General features: G+C 47.0%; 1 protein-coding gene across 3 annotated transcripts; it reads right to left on the reverse strand.

Moving 5' to 3' along the window:
• Positions 1 to 9,286: 9,286 nt before the first annotated feature.
• Positions 9,287 to 20,396, reverse strand: LOC100274679 (uncharacterized). Of its 3 annotated transcripts, XM_035967851.1 has the most exons (4): positions 19,214 to 20,396; positions 17,540 to 17,755; positions 10,599 to 10,667; positions 9,287 to 9,616 (listed from the first exon to the last, which is right to left on the reverse strand). In XM_035967851.1, the coding sequence occupies exons 1-4, from the start codon at positions 19,418 to 19,420 to the stop codon at positions 9,455 to 9,457; spliced, it is 654 nt and encodes a 217-aa protein (XP_035823744.1). In that variant the 5' UTR covers positions 19,421 to 20,396; the 3' UTR covers positions 9,287 to 9,454. The 3 variants fall into 3 exon arrangements, with proteins under 3 accessions (XP_035823744.1, XP_035823745.1, NP_001336882.1); XM_035967852.1 differs by lacking the exon at positions 10,599 to 10,667 and having other exon boundaries at positions 9,292 to 9,616; NM_001349953.1 differs by lacking the exons at positions 9,287 to 9,616; positions 10,599 to 10,667 and adding an exon at positions 15,783 to 16,293 and having other exon boundaries at positions 19,214 to 19,568.
• Positions 20,397 to 24,187: the final 3,791 nt, after the last annotated feature.

Here is a 24,187-nt window from a genome sequence, read left to right on the forward strand (position 1 = left end):
TGTGTATTGCCACAGATTTGTGTGTGTTGCTTCCCACCCTTACTCTTGTGCTTTCACCGTGATCTTTATTGTAAGGGCGAGAGACTTCAACTTGTGGAGATTCCTCGCGAACGGGAAAAGAGATAAGCAAAGAATATCGTGGTATTCAAGTTGATCATTGGATCACTTGAAAGGGGTTGAGTGCAACCCTCGTCCATTGGGACGCCACAATGTAGAGTAGGCAAGTGTTATACTTGGCCAAACCACGGGATAAACTCGCGTGTCTTTTGTGATTGTTTTTCTGTGATACTTGTGTTCGCAAGAGCTCGCTACTTAGCCCTACTAACACTTAACCAAGTTTTGTGGCTATTAGTTGTTGAATTTTACAGGATCACCTATTCACCCCCCCTCTAGGTGCTCTCAGGGTTTGGTGTGTAGAGCAAGGGTGAGTACACATCAACATACTCAGCAAGTATCCTGTTTGGCTGTAGTGGACTAGCTTTATGTGGGGGTAAGTAAAGCAGTTGCTTTTAGTTGGTCAGATTATTATTACTAGTAGAGAAAGCTAAGTTTTAGAGTTAACCCACGTTATTAACCCAAACGTACCCTTTCCAAACGGAAAGAATACCACTTACCATCATCAGAGTCAATGCCAAAACCAACACTCTCATCACCACCTGTAGTCCGAACATCTCTTATCAAGTGCCACTAATCAATGGAGCTCCCTTGGCCGCTCATAACCGCGAGCACAGCTGATATATCAGTTTTCATACACTCTACAGAGGTTGCACACTTTACCCACAAGCTGTGATTCCCTTTCTGCCCGAAGATCATGACTCTCCATTGATCACTACCAAGGTGACCTAGCAGGGTATCACTACGTAGCCTTTACAAAGATTCCCCGGGGCTGTAGCCGCCCGTTAGGTTTCCTAAATGCACCGCACTCCTCCCCAAGGGGCGAACCAACCTTGGCAGAGCGAGCCGCATACACCGAGCCCCATTAACGGCACGACGGCTAAGCGAACTACACCCCGGTTCCTCTAATTATTAAGCTAAGGGCGTCTCATTCCACCCTCATGGTTGCACTGTTTTCCCGGGTGGTCATCCAACGAACAGGTCCTTACGGAGAGGCACTCGAGAAACCGCTCGAGTCCCCTTAAATGCCACAAGTATATCATAATAAAGAAGGGAAACAGCGTATCATTGATAAATATCATCATGTTCATTGATTAATGTTAAGCACTAGCATAAAGCTAAACAATAATAATCCAACCCAAATAGGTAACCAAGGACATGGATAACAAAAGCTAGTCAATCCTTAATTATAACTGTGTAAATGCGGGAAGTGAATTATAGAATGTATAGGATAAAGATAGGTCAAGGGACACTTGCCTCCACCAACCAGCTGCTGCTCAGGGTCTTCCCCTGCGAGTTCTTCGGTCTCCTCCAACTGACCGTTATCTATACGAGTCCAAACATACATTCCACACATTTAATACAAAAGAACAATACACCATATAATGGAATGCAATAGTCAAACACACGTTCGACGCAGGGCTCGCAATTACGGGTAAGCGAGAAAGAGGAAATAACGGCTGAGTCTACGGTCGAGAAGCGATCACGTTACACAATTATAAATTAAACTACTCGTTTAAATAGAAGGGTATTAATTTGGCCACTGCGTTTAGCATAAAGTAAGGTCACGCTCCACATTTAATCATTATAAGTAGATAAAGGTGAATTAAAGAAAATGGTCGCACGGCGAGACGCGCGACGCAGCATTTAAATTGAATTAAGAAATAAACGATTCGTCGCGCGACAGAGCGCGCAACGAGACTCCTGCATTGATTATGAATAAACGTTAACCGTCGCGCGACGAAGCGCACGACGGCTTACGTCAACTGGACTGAATTTTAAACGAATCGTCGCGCGTCGAGGCGCGGGATACAGCACCTTAATAAATATGAATTTAAAATAAATTATCGCGCGACGAAGCGCGCGACACAACACATTAATAAAGACGAATTCAAACTAAAACGTCGCGCGACGAAATGCGTGACACATCACATTAATAAAAACGGATTTAGAATGACTCGTCGCGCGACGTAGCACATTAACTAAATTAAAATTAAAATGGATTAAGACGAGAGTTGAACGCAGCGCGACTACGGTCGCACGCGCGAGAGCACGCTGCGCGTGCCGATGGCACGCGAACCGTGCAGGCGCGCGGGGCGCGAGGCCGTCAGGGCACGGGCACGAGCACGGTTGGGGGCACGGCCAGGGGCGCGGCCGAGGGCGCGCGGCGGGGCACGACAATGCGCGGCCAGGGCACGTGGTGGGGCACGGCGGGGCGCGGCCGGGGGCGCGGCAGGGTGCGGCAGGGCACGGCCGGGGCGCGGGGCCAGGGCGCGAGGCCGGGGCGCGGTGCTCGCCAGAGAGGGCGCGCGGCGGGCGCGGGCGCGCGAGCAGGGGCCACACATGGAGGAAGAAAGGGAGGGGGAGGGAGAGAGAGAGGGAGAGGGAGAGGGAGAGCTCACCTCGGGGATCAAAACTCTGGCAATCACCGTCTCTAAACCCTAGGGCACCACGGGGAGAGGGAGTGAGATGGGAGAGATAGAGAAGTTGTTGCACGGGAGAAATCAAATGAGAGAAAGAGATCAGGGGGAGGGGCGCTCATGGGGAGGGGAGGGGGCGCCGGAGCCGCGCGGGCCGAGCTGGGCCGGGCCAGTCTAGGCCGCACAGCGGGTTAAAATCCCGCGGCACGCACAACTACAGTTCGGAAGATTGATCCGCGAGCAAAATCCCAAAACGAAACTACGCAACACACGCGATCAAGCACGAAATCAGATGAAGAAATATGATTCTGCATGATGAAACACTCCTATCAACTTAGGTTTTGTTTACACATGACACGGACACCAGTAATTATATTGCTTTCAAATTGGGAAGAAGGAGCGAAACGGGAAAAGAAAAGAGAGTAACGCCTGAATTTGGTGAGTAAAAAGAAGAAAAAATTCTACCCCCAAATTCAGGGCGTTACAAACCTATGCCCCTTAAAAGAATCTCGCCCTCGAGATTCAAGGTTGGCCAGGAAAGAGTTCAGGGTACTTGGCCATCAGATCATCTTCACGCTTCTAGGTTGCTTCTTCTTCAAAGTGGTGACTCAATCTGACTTTGCACATTCTGATTGTTTTCCTTCGGGTGACTCTGTCTGCAGTCTCAATGATTTGTGTTGGCTTCTAGATATAGGTCAAGTCTTCTTGGACTTCGAGACCCTGCACTAGCAACTGCTCTTCTGGCACACGCAAACACTTCTTCAACTGAGACACATGAAAGACATCATGCACACCAGACAAATTTTCTGGCAGACTAAGCTGATAGGCCACTTCTCCACGCCTTGCGAGAATCTGATACGAACCAATGTAGCGGGGTGCTAGCTTGCCTTTGACTCCGAATCTTCTGACTCCTCTGATAGGTGAAACTTTCAAGTAGACAAAATCTCCAACTTCGAAACTCAGCTCTCTTCTTCTTGTGTCTGCATAGCTTCGCTGCCTTGATTGCGCTATCTTCAGATTCTTCTGAACCATCTTGATGTTCTCTTCAGCTTCAAGAGAATGTTCGGCCCAAACACTTGTTTTCTCCAGGCTGATCCCATTGCAACGGAGTTCTACAACGCCTTCCATAAAGCGCCTGAAATGGTGACATCTTCAACCTGGCCTGGTAACTGTTGTTATAGGAGAACTCTGCATAAGGAAACCTCTTGTCCCATCCGGACTGATCTTGCAACGCACAGGCTCTCAACATGTCTTCAAGGATTTGATTAGTTCTTTCGGTCTGACCATCTATTTGTGGATGATAAGCTGAACTAAAATTCAGATGTGTACCCAAGGCTTCATGCAACTACTACCAGAAATGAGAGGTGAACTGTGTTCCTCTGTCTGACACTATCTTCTTTGGTACACCATGAAGACAAACGATCTGAGACATGTACAACTCTGCCAATACTGCACTGCTGTAGTTGGTCTTGACGGGTATGAAGTGGGCTGACTTGGTCAAGCGGTCCACCACTACCCAAATGGAATCGTAGCCGGCTCGAGTGCGAGGCAATCCGACTATGAAGTCCATACCGATTTCATCCCATTTCCACTGAGGAATTTGCAGCGGCTGTAGCAATCCAGCTGGTCTCTGGTGCTCTGCCTTGATCCGTCGACAACTATCACACATAGCCACATGCTCTGCGATTTCCCTCTTCATTCCGTACCACCAGAATTTCTTCTTCAGATCTTGATACATCTTCTCACTTCCAGGGTGTATCGAATAAGCTATCTCATGAGCTTCCTTGAGGATCAATTCCTGAATGGATTGGACATTAGGAACACACAAGCGGTCTTTGAACCATATCACACCTTCTACATCTTCTCGAAAATCTTTGCCACTTCCTTCCAGAATTAGCTGCCAGATTTCACTGATCTTCTCATCATTCTTCTGTGCTTCTTTGATTTCCCGCTCCAGGGTGGGTTCTAACTCAACTGTTACTCCTCGCATATTATTCAGAAATCCAAGGCTCAACCTGTCAAACTCCTTGGCCAACTCATAAGGCATCGGATGAGCGACCATCATATTGACTTGACTCTTCCTGCTCAAAGCATCTGCCACTACGTTTGCTTTGCCTGGATGGTAATGAATCTCCAATTCATAGTCCTTGATCAACTCTAACCATCTTCGTTGTCTCATATTCAGCTCCGGCTGAGTGGATATGTACTTCAGACTCTTGTGGTCTGTGTAAACATCACATTTCTGCCATACAGATAGTGCCTCCATGTCTTCAGTGCGTGAACCACTGCTGCTAATTCTAGGTCATGGATTGGGTAATTCTTCTCATGAAGCTTCAGCTGTCGAGACGAGTAAGCCACAACTCTTCCCTCTTGCATCAACACGCATCCCAAACCAGTATAACAAGCATCGCAATACACCGAGAAGGGCTTGTGCACATCAGGCAAGACTAAGACAGGCGCTGTAGTCAACTTCTCTTTCAACGCTTCAAAGGCTTCTTGACATTTCTGGGTCCACTTGAACTCAACCTTGTTGCCTAGCAAAGTTGTCATTGGTTTCACAATCTTCGAAAACCCTTCAATGAATCGTCGATAATATTCGGCCATTCCAATGAAGCTCTTGATTCCTCGGGCATCTGTTGGCGCTTTCCAGTTCAAAATGTCTGCCACTTTCTTTGGATCCACAGTCAATCCGTCTTTGTTGATTATGTGACACAAGAAAAGGACTTCATCAATCCAGAACTCGCACTTGCTCAACTTTGCATATAGCTGGTGCTCTCGCAATCTCTGCAAAACCATCCTCAAATGATTCACGTGCTCTTCTTCGCTTTGAGAATATATAAGAATGTCATCAATAAATACCACCACAAACTTGTCAAGATAATCCATGAATACACTGTTCATCAGATTCATGAAGAAGGCCGGTGCATTTGTTAGACCAAAAGACATCACAGTGAACTCGTACAACCCATACTTGGTAATGAATGTCGTCTTCGGAATGTCTGAAGGTCGAATTCTGAGCTGATGATAACCTGACCTTAGATCTATCTTTGAAAACACGCTAGCTCCTCTCAACTGGTCGAACAGATCTTCTATTCTGGGCAAGGGGTACTTGTTCTTGATCGTGACCTCATTCAGAGCTCGATAATCGATACACATCCTTCTGGTGCCATCTTTCTTCTCCACGAATAGGACAGGGCGGCCCAAGGCGAGGTGCTTGGCCGGATGTAGCCTTTCTCTGACAGCTCATCGATCTTCTTTTTAAGTTCAACTAACTCTGGGCCAGATACTCTATAAGCTCTCTTAAAGATGGAGGCGGTTCCAGGAAGAAGCTCTATGGCAAACTCAACCTTTAGCTCAGGTGGCATACCTGGTAGGTCCTTTGGGAACACATCTGGGAACTCGGACACAACCTTGATAATCTCAAGTGGATCTGCTTCACGCCTTCACTGCTATCAACAGCCATCTAATAACAACTTCCTTTCTTTGGCTCAGGCGGGACTAACTCGGTCACCACTTCCTCTCCTAGTGGGGACATCAACTTGATTGTCCTCTTATCACAACTGATAACTGCCTGATACTTATCTAGCCAGTTCATCCCTAGGATGACATCTATTCCCTGAGTACTCATTACTATGAGATTAGCGGGAAACGCTATCCCCCTTATTTCCACACTTACATTCAAGCAATTGCTATCGGCTCGAACTCTACCACCGGCTGAGTCAATTTGAATGGGGGTTGGCATGGTAGTTATTGGAAGATCATGTGCTTCTACCCATGATGCAGTAATGAATGAATATGTTGCTCCAGTATCAAATAACACTTCTGCAATATGGGAGTCAACTGGAAACATACCTACTATCATGCCGGGGGTCTCCTGAACTACTTCAGCCTCTAAGTGGTTCAGTCTCCCATGGTTATAGCGTGGCTGAGAGCGATTGCCTGCTCCAGGCTGAGGCGCATTCTACTTTGCTAGGGCATTGGAGCCTGGCTGCTATTGGGCTGCCTTCTTCGTACATTGCATCAGCCAATGACCCTGCTCTCCACAGTGGAAACATGCCCTGCTTCCGCCTTGAACTGGCGCTGCTTGACTGTTCTGCTGGGTGGCTGGGGCAGGAAGACGAGGTGCCTGTTGATTCTGCCTCTAGAACTGGCCTTCTCCTGACTGATTGTTCTAGCGATTCTGATGCTGGTGCTGAGGATATTGCCTTTAGAACTGCTGCTGCTGAGGTGGAGGAGGGTTCTGCCTGAACTGCTGAGGTGGATTGCCCGAGAAACAAGGGCGATTGCTGCTTCCAGACTGAGGTCCACTGATCTTACGCTTGCGATCCTCCATCTCTTTGCACTTCTTCTCTGTCATGATTGCTCTGTCAATTAGGTGCTGGAATATCGGGATGGTATGATTCATCAGCTGATACTGCAGAGGGTCGACTAAGCCTCTCAGGAAGCGATACTGCCGCTTGGCGTCGGTATTGACATCTTCAGGAGCATAGCGAGACAGCTGCAGAAACCTGTCTCGGTACTCACTAACAGACATTGACCCTTGCTTGTGCCAGGAACTCCTCCTTCACTGTCATCAGACCTGCAGGAACATGGTACTGACGGAAACTATCTCTGAATTCTTCCCAGGTGATGGCGTCGGGGTTGGCATGGGTGGCGAGATAAGACTCCCACCAGGACTGGGCTACTCCTCTCAACAGACGGGGACCATACAGAACTTTCTCCCTATCATCACACTGAGCGGTATGCAACTACCACTCCACTGTGCGCAGCCAGTCTTCAGCATCCATGGGGTCAGAAGAATGAGCGAACACTAGGGGATGACCTCTCATAAATTCAGCACGCTTGTCCCTAGGCATCTGAGGCTGAGGTGGTGGCTGCTGCTGCTGCTGAATGGTAGCCAGAGTCTGGCCGATGGCCTGAACTGCCTGAGTCTGCATTAGGAACATCTGCTCGATGGACATCGGGGGCGGGGGTGGCAGCTGATGTTGCTAGGGTGCCTCATCCTACGGTGCTGCCTGCTCCTGCTGAGCACGCCTTCCTCCTCTGCGCCTGTTTTCTGACATCTGCAGAATGCAACCACACATCAGAACTGATCTTGCAAGCTTGCAGCATAAGAAAAGAGTATAGAATCTTCCACAGCACTAGAAAGATGAACATCTTCACTGATTTCCAACACAGACCAGCATAGCTTCTCAGATAAAAAGGAGAGTGGAATAAAAAGGCTTCCCAACTAGACAGCTAACTTCATTAATATATAACAGATAAACCAAAATTCAGGGGATACCCACACTCTGGTGACAGTCATTACAAAGATCCAACTCCAACATTGTTCATCATAACAAGCATAAAAGCACAGGATAAGCAAACTACCCTGTCTAACTAATACTAACTAAAAGCAAGACTGAGACTAAGACTAAAACTTCTATATAAAGCATTTATTACAGGACCCAACACTGATGATCTATGGTTCTAAATTTATCTTGGTCCTGCAGTCGGGGTTGCCATAAGACTGGTGTCCACGCTGAGGTGAGCGGTACGGGTGCTGAGTCTCGACGGGAGCGAGGGAGCCATCCTCCAGGTGACGATGCTCCGCGCGCTCAGCCCGCAGCTGGGCGATATCAGCACGAGCCCTACTCAGCTCGTCTAGTGCATGGTCCAGCTCCGTGTTTAGCACGATGGCTAGGTAGACTGTGCTGCTCAACCTAGGATTGTCCTCGCCAACAGGTGAGACAATCACGCCTCATGTGCTGCCAGATGGACGGTGGGGGTAGTACTTCAGGTTGAGATCGTCGGCTACCCCGCCGAGCACTAAGCAGTAGTGCGAAAGCGCACGCCGTGCGGCATATTGCATGGCCGCCTCAGCCGAGTCCCGCTCAGAGATAGAGTAGTGCTCTGAGCAGACCTCCGCACCCCGGAGACTGTTCTCCGGACGACGCACCAAGCAGGTCGCCTCCCAGCGGTCCGGGTAGACCCCGCGACTGTGCTGGAAGACCACACAGCGATACTCGATGGACCAAGTACGCCGGTTGAGTGCCCGACGTAGCAGGGCGTCGAGCGCGTCGTGGAAGTGACACCCGCAAGCAGCGTCACGAGTGATGGGTCGAGCAACCCATCCTTCCAACTCCTGGTCGGCAGAAAAGTCGATGTCGTGGCTCGAGCTGTTGTCGCCACCTCCGTCGTCTGGGTCTCCTCCAGCAGCTACTCCAGGGGCTGGGGCGCTTAGTGGTGGTGCAGAGGGCGCCTCTAGTGGAAGCACGGGGGAGCAGCTCCTCCCAGACTCTATCTCCTGCTGGAGCGAGAAAGAAGAGCCCTGCTGCTCCTGCCGTCGACGCTCCTGCTCCTCGTGCAGGTGGTGGTGCAGCCTCTCCAAGTGGCTAGACTGACCAGTCACCGGACGGCGAAGCGGACGCTCAGCGAGACGAGAGGGTAAGAAGGGGATGACAGACTTCCGTGTAGTGTGTCTAAGATGAGCCATCTACAAAAGACACTGTAAGCATAAGAGTGAGATCAGAACTAGTATGACTAGCAAGTAATAAACCATAAATAAATGAGGAATTAGAATAAAACAAAATTTTCAGCAAGGTATAATAATATATAGTAGAATATAGGTTTGGTCGATATGACCAACTTTTGAAAGGATACCAAAGTCAAGGTGAGAATAGGGGTCTATAATCCTTAGAATGACCATTCTACTCTAGGTTAGCGGTCCTACATTCAGCACGGCTTTGATACCACCTATGTCACACCCGGTTTTAGAAGGCAAACCGAATGCGAACCATGTACGTGCCAGGATCATCAATTCACGTACACAATAGTTACATAACTGGACATCATCACACAGTGCTCAAATAATAACATAAAAGGGTAATAATAGTCGATTACATCATATGTCTGAGACATCCACATAGTCTTTACAATAATCAAAGTGCGAAAAACAAAACGTAGATACACGCGGCCTTCACAGGCAGCCGACTGGGGGTTGCCACTAACCCACGCCTAGAACTCGTCGTAGTCTTGGAACTCCTGGAAGTCTCCTTCCACGGCTTCATCTTCTCCTGAGCAGTGGTTGCAATGCGGACAACCTAGGGAAAGAGGGCGTTTAGTGTGTAGAGCAAGGGTGAGTACACATCAACATACTCAGCAAGTATCCTGTTTGGCTGTAGTGGACTAGCTTTTTGTGGGGGTAAGTCAAGCAGTTGCTTTTAGTTGGTTAGATTATTATTACTAGTAGAGGAAGCTAAGTTTTAGAGTTAACCCACGTTATTAACCCAAACGTACCCTTTCCAAACGAAAAGAATACCACTTACCATCATCAGAGTCAATGCCAAAACCAACACTCTCATCACCACCTGTAGTCCGAACATCTCTGATCAAGTGCCACTAATCAATGGAGCTCCCTTGGCCGCTCATAACCGCGAGCACTGCTGATATATCAGTTTTCATACACTATGCAGAAGTTGCGCACTTTACCAACAACCCGTGATTCCCTTTCTGCCCGGAGATCATGATTCTCCATTGATCACTACCAAGGTGACCCAGTAGGGTATCACTACGTAGCCTTTACAAAGATTCCCTAGGGCTGTAGCCGCCCGTTAGGTTTTCTAAATGCACCGCACTCCTCCCCAAGGGGCGAACCAACCTTGGCAGAGCGAGCCGCATACACCGAGCCCCATTAACGGCACGACGGCTAAGCGAACTACACCCCGGTTCCTCTAATTATTAAGCTAAGGGCGTCTCATTCCACCCTCATGGTTGCATTGTTTTCCCGGGTGGTCATCCAACGAACAGGTCCTTACGGAGAGGCACTCGAGAAACCGCTCGAGTCCCCTTAAATGCCACAAGTATATCATAATAAAGAAGGGAAATAGTGTATCATTGATAAATCTCATCATGTTCATTAATTAATGTTAAGCACTAGCATAAAGCTAAACAATAATAATCCAACCCAAATAGGTAACCAAGGACATGGATAACAAAAGCTAGTCAATCCTTAAGTATAACTGTGTAAATGCGGGAAGTGAATTATAGAATGTATAGGATAAAGATAGGTCAAGGGACACTTGCCTCCACCAACCAGCTGCTGCTCAGGGTCTTCCCTTGAGAGTTCTTCGAACTCCTCCAACTGACCGTTATCTATACGAGTTCAAACATACATTCCACACATTTAATACAAAAGAACAGTACACCATACAATGGAATGCAATAGTCAAACAAACGTTCGATGCAGGGCTCGCAATTACGGGTAAGCAAGAAAGAGGAAATAACGGTCGAGTCTATAGTCGAGAAGCGATCACGTTACACAATTATAAATTAAACTACTCGTTTAAACAGAAGGGTATTAATTTGGCCACTGCGTTTAGCATAAAGTAAGGTTATGCTCCACATTTAATCATTATAAGCAGATAAAGGTGAATTAAAGGAAATGGTCGCACGGCGACACGTGCGACGCAACATTTAAATTGAATTAAGAAATAAACGATTCGTCGCGCGACAGAGCGCGCAACGAGACTCCTGCATTGATTATGAATAAACGTTAAGCGTCGCGCGACGAAGCGCACGACGACTTACATCAACTGAACTGAATTTTAAACGAATTGTCGCGCGTCGAGGCGTGCGACACAGCACCTTAATAAATATGAATTTAAAATGAATCGTCGCGTGATGAAGCGCGCGACACAGCACATTAATAAAGACGAATTCAAACTAAAACGTCGCGCGACGAAACGCGCGACACAGCACATTAATAAAAACGGATTTAGAATGACTCGTCGCGCGACGAAGCGCGCGACGCAGCACATTAACTAAATTAAAATTAAAATGGATTAAGACGAGAGTTGAACGCAGCGCGACTACGGTCGCACGCGCAAGAGCACGCTGCGCGTGCCGAGGGCACGCAAACCGTGCAGGCGCGCGGGGCGCGAGGCCGCCAGGGCACGGGCACGGGCGCGGGCAGGGGCGCGTGAGGGCGCGGTCGGGGGCACGGCCGAGGGCGCGACAGGGCGCGGGGCGCGCGAGCAGGGGCCACACAGGGAGGAAGAAAGGGAGGGGGAGGGAGAGAGAGGGAGATGGAGAGGGAGAGGGAGAGCTCACCTCGGGGATCAAAACTCTGGCGATCACCGTCTCCAAACCCTAGGGCACCACGTGGAGAGGGAGAGAGATGGGAGAGAGAGAGAAGTTGTTGCGCGGGAGAAATCAAATGAGAGAAAGAGATCAGGGGGAGGGGGCGCGCATGGGGAGGGCAGGGGGCGCCAGTGGCGCGCGCGCCGAGCTGGGCCGGGCCAGGCTGGGCCGCACCGTGGGTTAAAATCCCGCGGCACGCACAACCACAGATCGGAAGATCGATCCGCGAGCAAAATCCCGAAACGAAACTAGGCAACACACGCGATCAAGCACGAAATCAGACAAAGAAATATGATTCAGCATGATGCAACACTCCTGTCAACTTAGGTTTTGTTTACACATGACACAGACACCATTCGTTATATTGCTTTGAAATTGGGAAGAAGGAGCGAAACGGGAAAAGAAAAAAGAGTAACACCTGAATTTGGTGAGTAAAAAGAAGAAAAAATTCTACCCCCAAATTCAGGGCGTTACACGAGTGGTCCCAACATGTCAGCACCTCCAAGGCGCACGTCCACGTTGAAGGCCTAGCAGGCGGGCCCCGCCTGTCGGCACCAACCCTCTGCTGAGCGTGGAGGCAAACTGGGTCGCGAGGTGGTTTCTTCCCTTGGTTCGACCGGAGCAAAGAGCCCTTCCTAACCGACCCTTTTTGTTTTTCTTCTTTTTTTTCTTTCCTATTTCCTGATTCCATATTTCCTTTTCTATTTAAGTTCTCAACTTCCAAGTTCAAGTTTGTTTGTTTTTTTAATTCCACAAACACATTTAGTGCATAACAAAAATACCAGCATGATGTAATAAATTTATTTTATTTCATTTCATTTCATTTTGTATTTATTTTATAAAAAAGAGATATGCTCCAATAATGAAACACATAATCAAAATCACTCTAGTATAATTTCTTGAATAACTCGTCTTATAATCCCACTCTAGGGTTTACAAATCCTACCCCCTAAAAAATCTCGACTTCGAGATTTTGACGGACTAGGAAAAACGTGGGGAAACTCTGTTTGCAATTCACCTTCCCATTCCCAGGGGGCTTCGTCTTCTCCGTGATGACTCCATTGTACCTTGCACATCTTGATCACTTTGTTCCTGGTGACTCGGGTTAGGGTATCTATGATCTTGATAGGATACTCCGTGTAGGTCATATCATCTTGCACACTGAATTCTTCCATTGGCAGTTGCTCTTTCAGAACTCTGAGACATTTCATCAACTGGGATACATGAAATACATCATGTACATCTGCTAGGTGACTAGGTAATTCCAGTTGATAGGCCACTTGCCCATAGTGGTGGAGGATAAAATAATAATGAGGTATGGCTGAAGAAGGGCAAAAAAAGAAAAACAACATGATGCAACACATAGGACTTGAACCTGGAACGTGTGATTGCAAGCAATATGAACTTACCACTACACCAAACATGATTTTTAGGTATGGCTAAAGCCATAGTTGGCCATAACAGGTGCTCCGCCACTGCTTGCCCAACTCGCTTTAGGATTTTGAAGGGTCCAATAAAACAAGGGGACAATTTTCCTTTGACTTTAAATCTCCTTATACCCCGAATTGGTGACACCTTCAGGTACACATGATCACCTTCCCCCAAACTCTAACGGTCTTCTTCGGGTGTCCACATAACTTTTCTGCATTGACTGTGCAGTTCTCAGGTTCTCCCTGATTATTCGAACTTGTTCTTCTGCTTCTTGGATAATCTCTGGTCCAAAGAACTGTCTTTCACTAGTCTGATCCCAATAAAACGAGGTTCTACACTTCCTTCCATATAATGTCTCAAACGGGGACATCCTCAAACTGGTCTGATAACTGTTATTATAGGAGAACTCTCCATAGGGTAAACTCTTGTAAGCCACTGTCTACAGACGACGTTCTGTAAACACTCCACATATAGTGAAGGTTTCGTCTGGCTGGTGCCCGTGGTTTTTCTCTTCGCATTGAAGGGTTTTCCACGTAAATATGTGTAGTGCTCCATGATTTGTTGGTTGATCTACTTTGTATTTCTTGCTGATTCTGCTAACACATCCTCTCCTCCAGGTCCTCCTAGCGCCGACTACCTCTCCTCCAGCGTCACCGCCGCCCACATCCATATCCTCCAACCATCGTCACCTGCCCATGTCGCCCTCCCTCCGGTTCGAGTCATCCTCCAGCCTCCCCTCTCCTCTGCCCCCTCCCCCCTTCGCCATCCTCCAGCAGCAAGCGCCCAGGTTCATGTTTTCAGTTTATGAGTTCTGACAGTGAAGCACCCAAGTTCGAATAGTGAAGCAATAGTGGAAAAGATGGTGATGATCAAGGTGTAGATGCTCGTGGTCTTGATATTGATGAGTTGGATGATGGTTACTAATCATAGATACAAGTTGTAACTTGTATGGTTGAACTTGATCTATTTCCTTTTATGCTATTTGTTTTGTGTACCCAACTTATGTATGAACTTATTCTATATTTGAGCTTTTATGAAAAGATGTTTTAGCATTTAAACGTTAAAAAGGTGGTTCATATTGTTTTACCGTTTTACCGCTTTAATAACAATGCTCATGCATGACCCTCTAGGCTATGTTTGGATACTCTAGTATTTATGCCAATACATATGGGTTGAAGGGAATTAGAGTGTAAATTAGTTTAATTTACACTACAATCCCCCTCAACACATGTGTATTGAGGTGAATACTAGAGTAGTCAAACAAACCCCTAGGGAATTAATTATACACCAGGAACATGTATTTACACAACACACAAAAAAAAGGAAGAGGGGGGCAATCAAGAGCGAATCTAATTACAGAGAAACCCTCAAGTCCACACATTGACCATGGGAATGAAGATGTTCAGGGCCTCACAGTTCTTTTTTTTCCTTTCATTTTTCAATACTACAATAGCACATCATATTCTGCCTGTCCTTCTCCTTGTGCGACGTACAACGCCGGAGAAAAGGACAACAAACACAATCGCAAGGAGGAAACTTAACTTTGAACGACGCGGCATAGCAGTAGCAGTAGCAGTCCCTCAAAGCTCTTTTCTCTAGGAACCTAGGGGCTCCATTGAAGAATAGCTCTGCACATCGTAAGCAATGCAATGCAGTGATCTGAACATCTCCGCGTAGGGTAAACTCTTGTAAGCCGCTGTCTACAGACGGTGTTCTGTAAACACTCCACATATATTGAAGGTTTCGTCTGGCTAGTGCCCATGGTTTTTTCGTTCGCAATGAAGGGTTTTCCACGTATATCTGTGCCGTGCTCTGTGATTTGTTGGTTGATCTACTTCGTTTTTTCTGCTGATTCTGCTAACACATCCTCTACACCAGGTCCTCCTACCACTGACTACCTCTCCTCCAGCGTCATCGCCACCCACATCCATCTCCTCCAACCATCGTCACCTACCCCTGTCGCCCCCCCTCCAGTTCGAGTCATCCTCCAGCAGCCTCCATCCTCTCCTCTGCTCTGCCCCCTCACCCCTCTGCCATCCTCCAGCAGCCAGCGCTCAGGTTTATGTTTTCAGTTTCTGAGTTCTGACAGTGAAGCACCCAGGTTCATATAGTGAAGCAATAGTGGAAAAGATGGTGATGATCAAGGTGTGGATGCTCATGGTCTTGATATTGATGAATTGGATGATGATTACTGATTACAGATACAAGTTGTAACTTGTGTGGTTGAACTTGATCTATTTCCTTTTATGCTATTTGTTTTGTGAACTCAAGTACCTAACTTATATATGAACTTATTCTATATTTAAACTTTTAGGAAAAGACGTTTTAATGTTTAAATGTTAAAAAAGTGGTTCATATCGTTTTAATGCTTTAATAACAATGCTCATGGACAACCCTCTAGGCTATGTTTGAATATTCTAGTAATTTATCTCAATACACATGGGTTGAAGAGGATTGTGATGTAAATTAGTTTAATTTACACCACAATCTCCCTCAACCCATGTGTATTGGGGTGAATACTAGAGTAGCCAAACAAACCCATAGAGAATTAATTATACACTAGGAACATGTATTTACACAACACACACAATAAAAAAAGAAAACAGGAAGGGGGAAGGGGGGGGTTGGCAATCTAGAGCGAATCTAATTACAGAGAAACCCTCAAGTCCACACATTGACCATGGGAATGAAGATGTTCAGAGCCTCACAGTTCTTTTTTTCCTTTCATTTTTCAATACTACAATAGCACATCATATTCTGCCTGTCCTTCTCCTTGTGCGACGTACAACGCCGGAGAAAAGGACAGCAAACACAATCGCAAGGAGGAAACTTAACTTTGAACGACGCGGCATAGCAGTAGCAGTAGCAGTCCCTCAAAGCTCTTTTCTCCAGGAACCTAGGGGCTCCGTTGAAGATTAGCTCTGCACATCGTAAGCAATGCAATGCAGTGATCCGAACATATCGTTCGACATGTATGTATGTATCTCCCCCATCACCGGTCAAGGGGCTCCGTTTGATCCTTGACGACCTGTCGCTCGGACACCTCCGCGAGCGACTTGAGGTTGCACTTGAGCAGGGCCTCCACGAAGTAGCAGGTCTCGTCCTTGGTGTTGCCGTCGGGGACGTCCACCACGAAGGACTCGATCACGAGCGTCCCCGGTCGGCCGTCGATGACCTCGGGGTGGACGGTGAGGATGGACGAGTAGTTCTGCGGGCACAATAAGCAGCAGATGTATTAGACTAGCCAGCGCATATGCATGCCGCTGGCGTCCTTCCAACCAACCTTGGGTTTGGATTCGGACAAGCCACAAGTGGCATCCATCCATTATGTATATCCAAGTGCAATGCATGTGACCATGGCCACTTGTTGCCATGCATCAACTGGCTGATGAGAGCAAGCAAAGTGACTGGGGGTCCTCATGCAATGAATCGTCCGTCATGTAAGGTCAAAGGATGGCAAGTCAGTGCTGCCATGCTTGTTAGTCCACCCAATTAAGCCTCCCAGCGCATAACAACAATGGCTGCTTGTTCTTTGGTTAGACGACAACAGTTTGTTGGGGCTGCTGTGTCACTTGAGGACGGCAGCACGTCAAGATGCATCTGGCAGTGTGTGCGCTCCAGGATGAGGTGGAAAATATCTCGCGTCATGTTCAACCACTATGGATTGAGCGCGAGCCTAGGTGCTTTGCAGTAGTAGAGCACTAATCTATGTATAATGAAGTAAGCCCACCATTGTTTGCGCATGAGCAGATTGTATTTCTTTTATCGTTTATTATTTGGTGAGTGGAGCAGAGCACAACAATGGACGCCCAGCACAGCACACCTGTCAATTGTTTCAAGCATACTCCGGTTGCAAGTAACACAGGTTCGCTTACTACATCGCCCTACTCGAGGAAAAGTTGTCAAAGGAAAATACTGGGAATCAACCAGTCATGTGCACACAGTTTGACCATTCATCACTGAACTAATTAATAAACGTTAGAAAAGGATTAATCATGGCATGTATTTCAATGCTTACATGTTACGACATGCGGCAAAGAACAAGACCAGTTTTACTAGAGCTTTACTGAATGCAAAATAAGTACCACAGAGGTGGTTAGGCCAATAACAAATCTGTGATATATAGCTAGATGAACGTAGGTGATGACTCGTTAGTAATAGTACTCGTTAGTACTATTACTAAAATGAGAAATAGCACTGGTTAGTAATAGTTATGGTCCCATGGACCTTTTATACTGATTGGTGTGAAAAATCAGTGCTAAAGCATCCACTTTAGTCACCAAAGACTCTTTTAGAGTTAAAACCACTTTCTGTAGTAGTGGATTTTGAATGATGCGAGATACCAATTCAAGAAGCCCACATGCATGTGGGAATTGGAACCCACAACCAAGCCAGCCTTAACAGAAGGAACTCTCTATGTAAGATGAACGGTATAGATCAAGAACAAAACATACCTGCAGCCTGTGATCACCTCCAACAAATCTGACGCTGAGTATGTGCTCATTGTCATCTAACAGTTCCAGCCTCTCCGTGCTTCTTGTGGCTGGCAGCCCAGACTTTACATTAACCTCCCTGACACTGCCAATCTCAATGTTGCCCTTCATTTCACACCGGCTCACAAAGGGCTTGAAAAGCTGTGGTTGATCAAACCGCCTCACTAGAGACCAGACCTGAGGAGATAATTACTTGATCAGATACCAATTGTAATGATTAAGCTGGTGACCAAGATCAATCCCCACTCATGTAACCATCGAAGAAATAAAGGTTCCAACAGACAGAAACAGGTCGCGGTATTAAGTATTAATTAAGTAGTATTAAGAGTGCTACATAAAGACACCCTAACCGGCTAACTGTGCATTCGATCGATCAAGCTGTCCTATTAATGCACAGCTGATTGATGGCCACAAATTATCACAGGAAAACGGCAGGAACGGTGTACAAGTCAACTAAACACGATCGAAGAATATGACAGCTCTTCTAATCAGAGGTACACAGTAAACTACTATAAAATGAGGCCTAGAGCCTTGAGGTTGCTATGGACTGTGTATATGCATATTCACAGTTGGAAATATGAGGCAGCATCCTTTTGGAATATGCTAATAACTTGTGCTGGAAAGTCGGACAAAAATGATGATTTCCTTTGAAATAATCAACTCCGTGCATCCAATACTTCTGCAAAAGCTGATATTTTTTTGGGGGTAAGAATACTAGTCTGCATCTAATCTCCTGGCAAGTGCTGTGCTGAACCCACATCCAAAGGAGTGGAGTTGAAGTGAAGGCATATATATATCTCCCTCCACCACCGCAATCTCAATTATACTCGCAGAATAAAGCAAGAAAACTCCAATGCATGAACACCTAGATTGAAACCCCAAAATAATCTGGCAAAAAGCAGATTCAGCGGGGATCTCGAGGTGGGGGTGGGCCGTGGGGGAAGCATCTTCCCACGTGAGATGAGGTACAGAAAAGGCGCATTAAAAATCCTCGAGGCTTTGTGTGCATTATTTGCCTTTGCCACCAATCATGCATCCCCCATGTTCATCTCTTAGAGAAAGCCTCAGTCTGGAGCAAAAGCTGGACGGACGAAGGATGCAGGAAAAAATTCACAGGCTTCTTGGCAGGAGATGGAAATCTTAGCTTTGAGCGAAAGCGACGTGGGTCCGTCCTCCGAGCAATCAGCACAGCAATGGATCCGCCCAACCAATCGCGTGAAAAAAAAAAGAAGGGGCGATAAGAGAAACGAGCAGGGCCGGTTGAAGACGGCCTCTCTCTCTCCAAATCAGGCATCCATGTTCCCAACTGAGAAGAAACGGGCCAAACGAGTGGGTGACTCGCTGACTCGTAACAAGTCGGCGTCTTTCCTAATCAAGGAGCAGCGCATCACCAATCCGAAACCGGCGGGCGGGCGGGCGGGCCGGGGCCAAACAAAAGGAGAAACCAATAACCGGTGGAAACGATGTCTCTGCGGCGGATCGACTGGGCAACGGCACGAACACCCTGCTCGCCGCCATGGAACGTGGATACATACAGCACGGCACGGAGAAAAAGCATAGCGGCAGCAAGCAATAGCGGAGATTGATATTTGATTCAGCGGCACGCGAGAGGGAGGTTGAGAGGCAGGCGCTCACGAGGTGGACGGGCGCCTTGATGTGCTTGGCGACGGCGGAGGAGCACTGGTGTTCGCGGGGCTCGTGCCGGTGAAACCGCCGCACGTAGTCCGTCTCCATGGCGCGCAGGTCACACCGCTCGTCCGCCAGGCGCCACCGCCGTGGCGCCGGCGTCTGCCCTCCTCCTCCTCCTCCTCCCACGCCACCGTCCATCTCCACCATCACCATGACCGGCGCCGCCACAAGGCAGACAGCCACCACGCACGCACAGCTCAGTAATGGAGGCAACCGGTCTGGGGGCTTGTGCCGCACCGCCCGCACCGAGGAAAAGCAAACGACGAGGTGTGGTGGAGGTGGGGTTTTGCCTTTGCTTTGCTTTGTTTGGTTTGTTTGTTTATGCCGCGACGAGTCAGAGAGAGCGAGGGAGAGAGGCTGATGCCGACCCCTGGATGGCACAGAGGCCGCAGCCTCAGCTGTGGTTGCTATTGGGTGGCTGCGCTCGTAAGCAAGGGCCTACAAGAATTAGGAATGCCAGATATGCCCTCCGGGTTCGCCACTTTCGCTTCAGTTCAAGGTTGCTTGTGAAAATGACGGGTGGTCCCATGCCATGTGGGACGGCATTATCTCGTTGCCTTTCTTTTTATGTTTGGAGGAGAATATGAACATAGGCGTAGATATGTTTCTTTTTTTTCCCCAAAAGTAGGTCACATATCGCATAATGGTGTTGTTAAGCTGTTGGAAAACAACGTTAGAGGATGGCTAATAATTTAGCAGGTTGCTAGTTATTATATGTAAGGGTGGAGTTAGTCTTTAAATTTTACACTATAAAGTTTATTTAAGGATTACATCGTATTTAGATCGAGCTCTATTTCTATTTATTTTTAACTAAAATTAATTAAAGGTCAAAAAATCGTGAAAAACTATTTGGACCATGAATCATTACCACCCCTAGTTATAGGCTACTATCATATCACTCATATAAAAAATCTAGCAATTTACTCGTATACTATTAGTCTTACATATAAAACCATTAACATATGGTGCATCTTATTTTCTTCGAGTTGAAGTGTTGGTTTTCTATGAGTTTATAGCTTATTTATCTTTTCTGTCCTCCGTCTTAACATTCTCTCCGTCTCAACATAAATTTAATGTGACAACTTATACATTACACTTATATTATCTTATTACACTTGCTCTTATACCAATTATCAAGACAATCAATATGCGTTCTCTAATAGCATGTAGTGGCCCACCTAGGAATTGGTGGAATTTAGCTCAAAATTAAAGGGGTATGTCTGTGGAGCTCTCCTCAGCTGAAGGTCCTTAAAACATTTATTTGTGAAATCTATTTTAGATATAACAGGATAATTGCCTAAGGATGCCTTCATTTGGAGATGGCATGTGGCCTGTGGTGATTACAATCGTGAAGACGAAGCTACAAGCTTCAGTTCAGTGACATAAAAGCATAACGAAAGAGCCAGCGAGAGCAAGGGGAAATCATCAAAGCTTGATCAATAAGACTGCAAGGAGAAAAGACGACAATACCCTTGGTTGATTTCATAGTTCATATGTATAGGTCTGAAGACATGGTTGTAATTTTCACGAAGTTGTACTCCACGACTATAAATAGAGGAACAATACCATAAATATATAGAGGGAGCTTTTCGGCGAAGATTAGTCAAATTGCTCTGCCTATAAAAATGTTCTGTTTGTTTACTTTCATATCGCTTTCTGAAAAGTCGAAGGTATAACTGTAATTACTTTGTTGTTAATAGAGAAACGAAGAAGAATTATATCTGTATATCCAAGATGAGTTGTTCGTTATACTTTCATGTTTTTATTCCTTCCTTCATTCACTATTTACCCCTCTAATCTTCTACCTTTAATCTCTTTGAGAAGAGATAATTAAAGGGCGAAGAGAAAAATTGATTCATTTATGTTGCCTTGTTTTTTGTATCCTATAGGAATAAAAAACAAGTGACCAACATTGGCGCCCACCTCCGATGAATTCATGACCTTAATGAAGAGCATGATAAGCTTCGATCTTTCGTCATTGAGCTTCAAGAAGCTTATTGTCGGCGTTTCGACCCCGGGGGGTCCCTGGACCGACGAGTAAATTGTCGCTGCGTGTCCCAGCCCAGATGGGTCGGCGCGAGACGGAACACAAGGGGGAACAATAAAGGGAACCACGACTCGTATTGTCCTGCGCCCAGGGCGGATACGCTTGCAGTAGGGGGTTACAAGCGTTCGCGAGGGAGGGAGAGAGAGAGAGAGCATGTCCGTAAGCCCATCCTCCCGCGCGACCACCTCCTCGTACGAGGGCCCTGGACCTTCCTTTTATAGATGTAAGGAGAGGGTCTAGGTGTACAATGGGGGGTGTAGCAATGTGCTAACGTGTCTAGCAGAGAGGAGCCAGAGCCCTATGTATGCCGACGTGGCTGTCGGAGAGGTTTTGGTGCCCTGTTCATGTGATGTCGTGGCCGTCGGAGGAGCGCTTAAACCCTGTAGAAGCACAACTGTCGGGGCTGTCGGATCCTTGCTGACGTCTCCTTGCTTCCGTAGGGGGCTGAGAACCGCCGTCGTCATGGAGCACGCGAGGTGCCATCATTACTTGTTTACCGGGGTGAGCCAGATGGGACACCGGTCTTGTTCCCCGTAGCCTGAGCTAGCTAGGGGTAGGGTAATGTTGTACCCCCCCTGCGACGTGGTCGGTCCGAGCCCGAGGTCGGGCGAGGCGGTGACTCCTCCGAGGTCGAGGTGGAGTCCGAGCCCTGGGGTCAGGCGAGGCGAAGACCGTCTTCCGAGGTCGAGGTGGAGTCCAAGCCCTGGGGTCGGGCGAGGCGGAGACCGTCTTCCGGGGTCGATGTTGAGTCCGAGCCCTGGGGTCGGGCGAGGCGGAGCTTCCTATGGCGCCGAAGGCTGGACTTGGCTGCTGTCAGCCTCACCCTGGCAGGTGGCACAACAGTCGGAGCAGGGCAGACGGCGCTGTTTTCCTGTCAGGTCAGTCAGGGGAGGGGCGAAATGACTGCGGTCACTTCGGCCCTGTCGACTGAGGAACACGCGTCAGGATAAGGTGTCAGGCGATCCTTGCATTGAATGCTCCTGCGATACGGTCGGTTGGCGTGGTGATCTGGCCAAGGTTGCTTCTCGGCGAAGCCTGCCCGAGCTGGGCCTCGGGTGAGTCGAAGGTGCGCCGGTTGCTTGAGGAGGCCCTCGGGCGAGGCATGAATCCACCTGGGTCTACTGTTCGTGTCCGAGGCTGGGCTCGGGCGAGGCGAGATCGCGTCCCTTGAGTGGACGGAGCCCTGACCTGAATTGCGCCCATAAGGCCTTTGCAGCTTTGTGCTGATGGTGGTTACCAGCCGAGTTTAGGAGTCTTGGGGGTACCCCTAATTATGGTCCCCGACACTTATTCTCCCCCATCATAGGAGGATCAAGCTTCGAACCAAGCAACAAAAGACAAAAAAGAAGCTCAAAGAAGGGTCCAACATGTTGGGTACAAGGGCCCTACATCAAGTCCAAATGCTCTCATGTTCCAATCACATTCTCCCAAGGGGACTATCAGCTTAAGTATTATCCACACAATGATGTCATGGTCATATGTTGTGTCATCAAAGGCAGAAATTTTGTAACATATGCAGATGATATCATTGTAAGGAGTATCAAACAAGAAGACCAAATTTCAGACTTATAGGAAACATTTGCAAATTTCTGAAGGGCTGGTCTGAAGCTTAATCTAGAGAAATATGTATTCAGAATAAAGAAGGGAAAATTCCTCGACTGTTTAGTCTCAATGAAGGGAATTGAGGCAAATCCTCATAAAATGGAAGACATCATTCAGATGGAACCACCAAAGTCAAGAAATGGAGCCAAGCAGCAGGCAGGCAGGCTTGCATCTTTGAAAAGATTTATCTCAAAATCCGCAGAGCGAAGCTTGCCATTCTTTGAGGTTTTCAAATCAGCCAAAGTATTTCAATGGGGGCTAGCTCAATAACAAGCTTTTCAAGAGCTTAAGCAATATTTGGTCTAGTTGGCAACCCTCTCTCTACCTTCGCTAGGGGCTCCTCTATTGTTATATGTATCTGCCTCTGATTTCACTATAAGTGTGACCATGGTCTAGGAGAAGCTAGAAAGCGGATGTAAGAGACAAATGCCCATGTACTTCATCTCAGAAGTACTTGGTCCATCTTATTCAGAAATGCAGAAGGTGTTGTATGCAGTATTAATGGCATATAGGAAACTTCAGCATTACTTTCAGTCAAACAACATCATTATAGCTTTGTCTTAACTGTTGAAAGACATCATAAGAAATAGGGAAGCCACTAGTCGGATTGGAAAGAGTCGCTGAGCTCAACAAATTTGTTGTCGACTTTGTACACCATTCATCAATCCAATCCCAAGTATTAGCAGACTTCATTGCTAACTGGACACCAAGCTCGTAAGACAAAGCAAAGAGTTTTTTGCTATTATAAGACTCTTTTTAAGATGCTTCTCTCTTATGTTACTTTTAATCTAAACTTCTCCATAATAGTATTTATAAGTGCTATTATTCTCTGAAATAGTATTCTAACCATTTTATTATTATTTCTTAATCCTTTCTTTTCCCTCACCTCATACTCTGACTGTATTGCCCCTGGTTCCAAAGTCCCATCTGTTTGTTCATTACTTCCCAGCGTGATAACAGATGTCAGCACGACATCACCAAGAGTGCTTCAACTATTGCTTAATTAAAGGATAGGTGAGCAAGATGGATCATAGGGAGTATGGACGTGGTTAACTTGTACCGCAATGGGATTTTTGTTCCATGTTGGTGGACGTTACTTTCACCAATATGTTATTAGTTACCTCAATACCTGATAGCCTGACAACCTAGGCCACTACCTTGTTACAAGAGAAGATGTCAGCGAACTCAAGCTCAAGTCAATGGCTTAGTCTTGAAAACAATTCTAAAACTAATAGCAATATGAACCCGACAAAAGGAATCGCAAACGTACT

The sequence above is a fragment of the Zea mays genome, chromosome 5 (assembly GCF_902167145.1).
Source record: "Zea mays cultivar B73 chromosome 5, Zm-B73-REFERENCE-NAM-5.0, whole genome shotgun sequence".
Taxonomy (NCBI): Eukaryota; Viridiplantae; Streptophyta; class Magnoliopsida; order Poales; family Poaceae; genus Zea; species Zea mays.

Coding starts and splice junctions, on each gene's coding strand:
- LOC100274679 (XM_035967851.1), bottom strand. CDS start 19,420: ATGGTGATGGTGGAGATGGACGGTGGCGTGGGAGGAGGAGGAGGAGGA. Junction 17,756..19,213: donor TCAAGGCGCCCGTCCACCTC/GTGAGCGCCTGC, acceptor TTATCTCCTCAG/GTCTGGTCTCTAGTGAGGCG. Junction 10,668..17,539: donor GAGGTGATCACAGGCTGCAG/GTATGTTTTGTT, acceptor GAACTCGTATAG/ATAACGGTCAGTTGGAGGAG.